This window comes from Lolium rigidum, chromosome 6, assembly GCF_022539505.1.
Source record: "Lolium rigidum isolate FL_2022 chromosome 6, APGP_CSIRO_Lrig_0.1, whole genome shotgun sequence".
Lineage (NCBI taxonomy): Eukaryota > Viridiplantae > Streptophyta > Magnoliopsida > Poales > Poaceae > Lolium > Lolium rigidum.
The window spans coordinates 335,060,856-335,064,487 of NC_061513.1; the positions used below are offsets into that span (position 1 = coordinate 335,060,856).

Consider the following 3,632-nt stretch of genomic DNA (forward strand, 5'->3'; position numbering starts at 1 on the left):
CCTATAAAAATCTTAAATGTTATATATTACAAACATATGTTATGTTGCGATCAATAGCCATCAATGTGTTATGTTTACAATTTAGAGACTTTTGCGAGTGTAAAATTTAGAGACTTTACTCCTTTGTATCAGCAAACCCTTCATTTCCTGCCAGCCTCAAGTATTTTTCCTTACGGGTGAGCTTGGTGGATTGAAACCCAAGAATCCTACCAATCTCACCCTGCACGAAGTTGGCCACCTCGTAACTCTCGCATCTCTTCCCATCGATCACCATCTTGGTTGGCATCTTGTCCATGAACTGAACATCATAAGCCGGGCGTGGGTTCATGAAAAAGTAGAAGTGGTCTAGATACTTGGACTTGCCGGTGGAGGTACCGTGGAACATGCTGGACCAGTTCACCAGTGCGACTGGATAGACCTCATCAACGAGCTCGGCAAACAGATGGCTGAAGCGAAGCAGGTATGGCTCCCGGCATGTGGTCCCCTCAGGGCAGACCACCAAATCCCCCAGCCTCAGTGACTGCTCCATCCTCGTCCGGTCCTCATCTCGGTTTCGGGTCAACCGGACAGTCCTGATCGGTGATATGAGCTCAGTTACACGGCTGACACTGTAAGTGACGGCTGATACCTGCTTGTTCAGCATTGCTGAGATGTAGACCGGGTCGAGAAGTGTGCGATGGTTGCACACGTAAAGATGGCCCTGCGAGCTGGGCTGGGCATGTGGTTCAGAACCTACTTGACCAGTGTGGACTGGTGAGTTGATGACTCGAGTTGTTACACCAATCACTGATCCAATTGCAACGGCAATAGGGTATGGTAGGTTCAGAAAGATTAGTGTTCGGAGCAAGGTGAGGGGCAGCGCAACTGGGAGCCACATGAACATGGCTATGGTGGCTTGAGGGGTAGGCCTAAAGGCCAGCCTGCCATCATGGAAGATCAGGGGCCTTGGGTACTGGTCTCTTGGCAAGGGTGACCATTTTCTCTTTTCTTCTGGTGTCACCAAGTATACTTCCTGCAAATGAGAAGCAAAACTTATATTAGATCTCACATCCCAATGGCTTAAGCTGGACCTATCTGCACTGTAATTTTTTTGCAAATGAAGTCCAACAAGTGTGAATTGACAAAACTGAAGAAACTTCTCAGGGTAGAAGGTAAATTGTTGGTACTAAAATATTTTACTTGTGTCTTGCATATATTGTCTTGCCATGAACTATCCTTCTCAGAAATCTTAACTGATTGCACAGCTATTGTGGATGAGACATGCATGAAGTATTTGTATGGTCTTTTCTATTCAAGTTTAGATTTCCAGGCACATATGTTTCCTTTTCTCCATCGCAAGGTAACCCAACTAACTTGTGTAAGTAAGATGTTCCCTTAATGATGTAGGAGGCTAGCTACATTGAGTTAAGGAAGTCAAGAGCTGCACAAATACATATGTCCTGTTGTCCTTCGGCATAACACCTGTGATAGTGATGCTTAACTGCATGTTATGTGGTTTTGAGCCTGTAGAGTGGAATGACTACCCTGAGATCTAGGATGATTTATTTATAATCCATGTGGTGAACTAGGCAGCTAGTTTCATATATTTAGTAACATATATAATTTCTGCAGATCTAGGATGCTGTGTGCTGTGTACATATGGGTATACATGTGTACAAATCATGTCTACACATGGTGGGTATATGTATTCATAACTGATTTCGAAAATGTTCAAAACTGTAAGAGTAACACACATATGTTCAGTAACCAGTATGATGTAAAACCTATATAGCTTTGTGAAATGGGATAGCTTGCGGATGGTTATTTCATGGAAAGTATCAGGAATGAAACACCTTTCAGCTTCAAGTGATACTAGTTCACCACATGATTGTTTCATAGATCAGCCACAGTGTTCAACTAATCAAGTAACACTCGAATGGACTAATTGGTATTTTGCTACAAAAATTATCTCATGGATGAAGGAAAAAGTGGGTAAAAGACACGATGCAGTATATTTCAGTAAGATAAATGATATCCACTCATAGTATCTAACCTTGCACCAAGAGAAAAGCTGGTGATGATCATAACCAAAATAGCTTGAGCTGCATCCCAACCCTATCATCTCTGTTTCGTCGAACTTTGCCTGCTCTAGCTTTCCTTCACTCTCCTTTTCCAATAAACCAACATAACGCCCTTTTATCATCTTCACCTCCCTTCCCACCACCACTTCCAACCCCATATACTCCTTAAGAAATGGTTCCACCATTATCCTTGGTAACAGGCTACAAACCCCTGTCACCCTCTTCATCCCTCTCAGCACTTCAAATCCTTCCCTTCCCACATCCTCTAGGAAATACTTTGGCAACGTCGCCCTTGCAACCCTAGCCACCTTCTCTTCGCTTAACCCCATGAAGCACACGATGACCATGATCTGTAATTCTACTTCTTGTGGCAGGCAACATAGCAAAGGGTAGAGGCATAGTAGGATGAGGCCTCTTAGGAAACTACCTGCCTCTATTGCAACAAGCATGAAATAAGGAAAGATAGATGGAGACCTCAGGAGACCTCCTTCAACATCTAGGATGAGAGTTTTGTTCCGGAGGTGTTCATCATCTTGTGGAGTCTGCAAGGATGTGAGGATGATCTCAGGAAAGGTAGATATGTCGCTTGAGCTTTGCCGGTGATGGTGCTGGCCTAGCATTGAACCCCAGAGAATTATGCGTGCTGTGTTGGTTCAAGCTAGTTTATTTGATGCAGATTGTAAGGTGCAACTATAAGAGGCATCATATTTATATGCAACTAAAGCTTACAGCTAGATGGTGAAATAGGCTTATACAATTGTTGCAAAAAAAGTAAGTTCTGATCCCAGATTAGTCATAACTTCTGACTCGGCTTAGCACTCTAAATTTTTCTGCTTCACACCAGGTGCCAAAATGAGCCAGGATTACTTGAGCCTTACTCACCAGGTAAGGACATTGATTTGCTGGCGATAGTAATCATAAATATGTATGTTGACCACCTACCCTGTTTAGGATAAGAAAAAGTGTTAAGCAACTGACCATGATTTTTCACCTGATCGATGCATGTTAAGGTCACTGTCTCTATGTGTGTAGCTGTGTATGATACGATGTATTTATGTACTTTTGAGTTCCCAGAGAATTGTAACTGTTGATCTAGCTCTTTTCTGTATTGCGCACAGTTCATTTTGCTCGCTTCGTTGATGCATCGTGCATGAGTTTTTTTTTCTATTGATGTGATTTGACCTCAGGGCCCCTACATAATCCATTCATTAGTATGCAAATGTCATTTTGGCATGCTCACAAGTCACATGAGCTGACAGTGGTCAATGCATGTCTTTGTGCTGGCAGTATTACAGGTGAGATTATAACAAATGGAAAAGTAATGTGTTTGGTGCAGGCTTGATCTCTTCATTGTTTCAACCCTGGAAGAAACCTAGCTGAGGACGACCTCTCACCTAAAAGCTAGAGCAATCGAGGTACGTATCCGCAGGTCATTGATTGAATAGTATCTCTCTTTGCTTTTAACACCATCGGTTTACCATGTAATTTAATTTTCTTCTTTTCAAGGCAGAGTTAAAATATGAATCGTTGGTAAGGGTGCAAGTGGGGCGGGACAACCTTCGTCTGTAAGGG

The 3,632-nt window shown here is 42.8% G+C and overlaps 1 protein-coding gene across 1 annotated transcript; it reads right to left on the reverse strand.

The window, feature by feature from the left end:
* Positions 1-2,733, reverse strand: LOC124668177 (probable glycerol-3-phosphate acyltransferase 2). Its single transcript, XM_047205355.1, has 2 exons — positions 2,033-2,733; positions 1-1,012 (listed from the first exon to the last, which is right to left on the reverse strand). The coding sequence occupies exons 1-2, from the start codon at positions 2,678-2,680 to the stop codon at positions 116-118; spliced, it is 1,545 nt and encodes a 514-aa protein (XP_047061311.1). The 5' UTR covers positions 2,681-2,733; the 3' UTR covers positions 1-115.
* Positions 2,734-3,632: the final 899 nt, after the last annotated feature.

Bases quoted from the DNA above. Each gene is read 5' to 3' on its own strand.
- LOC124668177 (XM_047205355.1), bottom strand. From the start codon at position 2,680: ATGCTAGGCCAGCACCATCACCGGCAAAGCTCAAGCGACATATCTACC. The intron at 1,013-2,032 runs GTTAGATACTAT...TCTCATTTGCAG, and splicing joins AGCTTTTCTCTTGGTGCAAG to GAAGTATACTTGGTGACACC.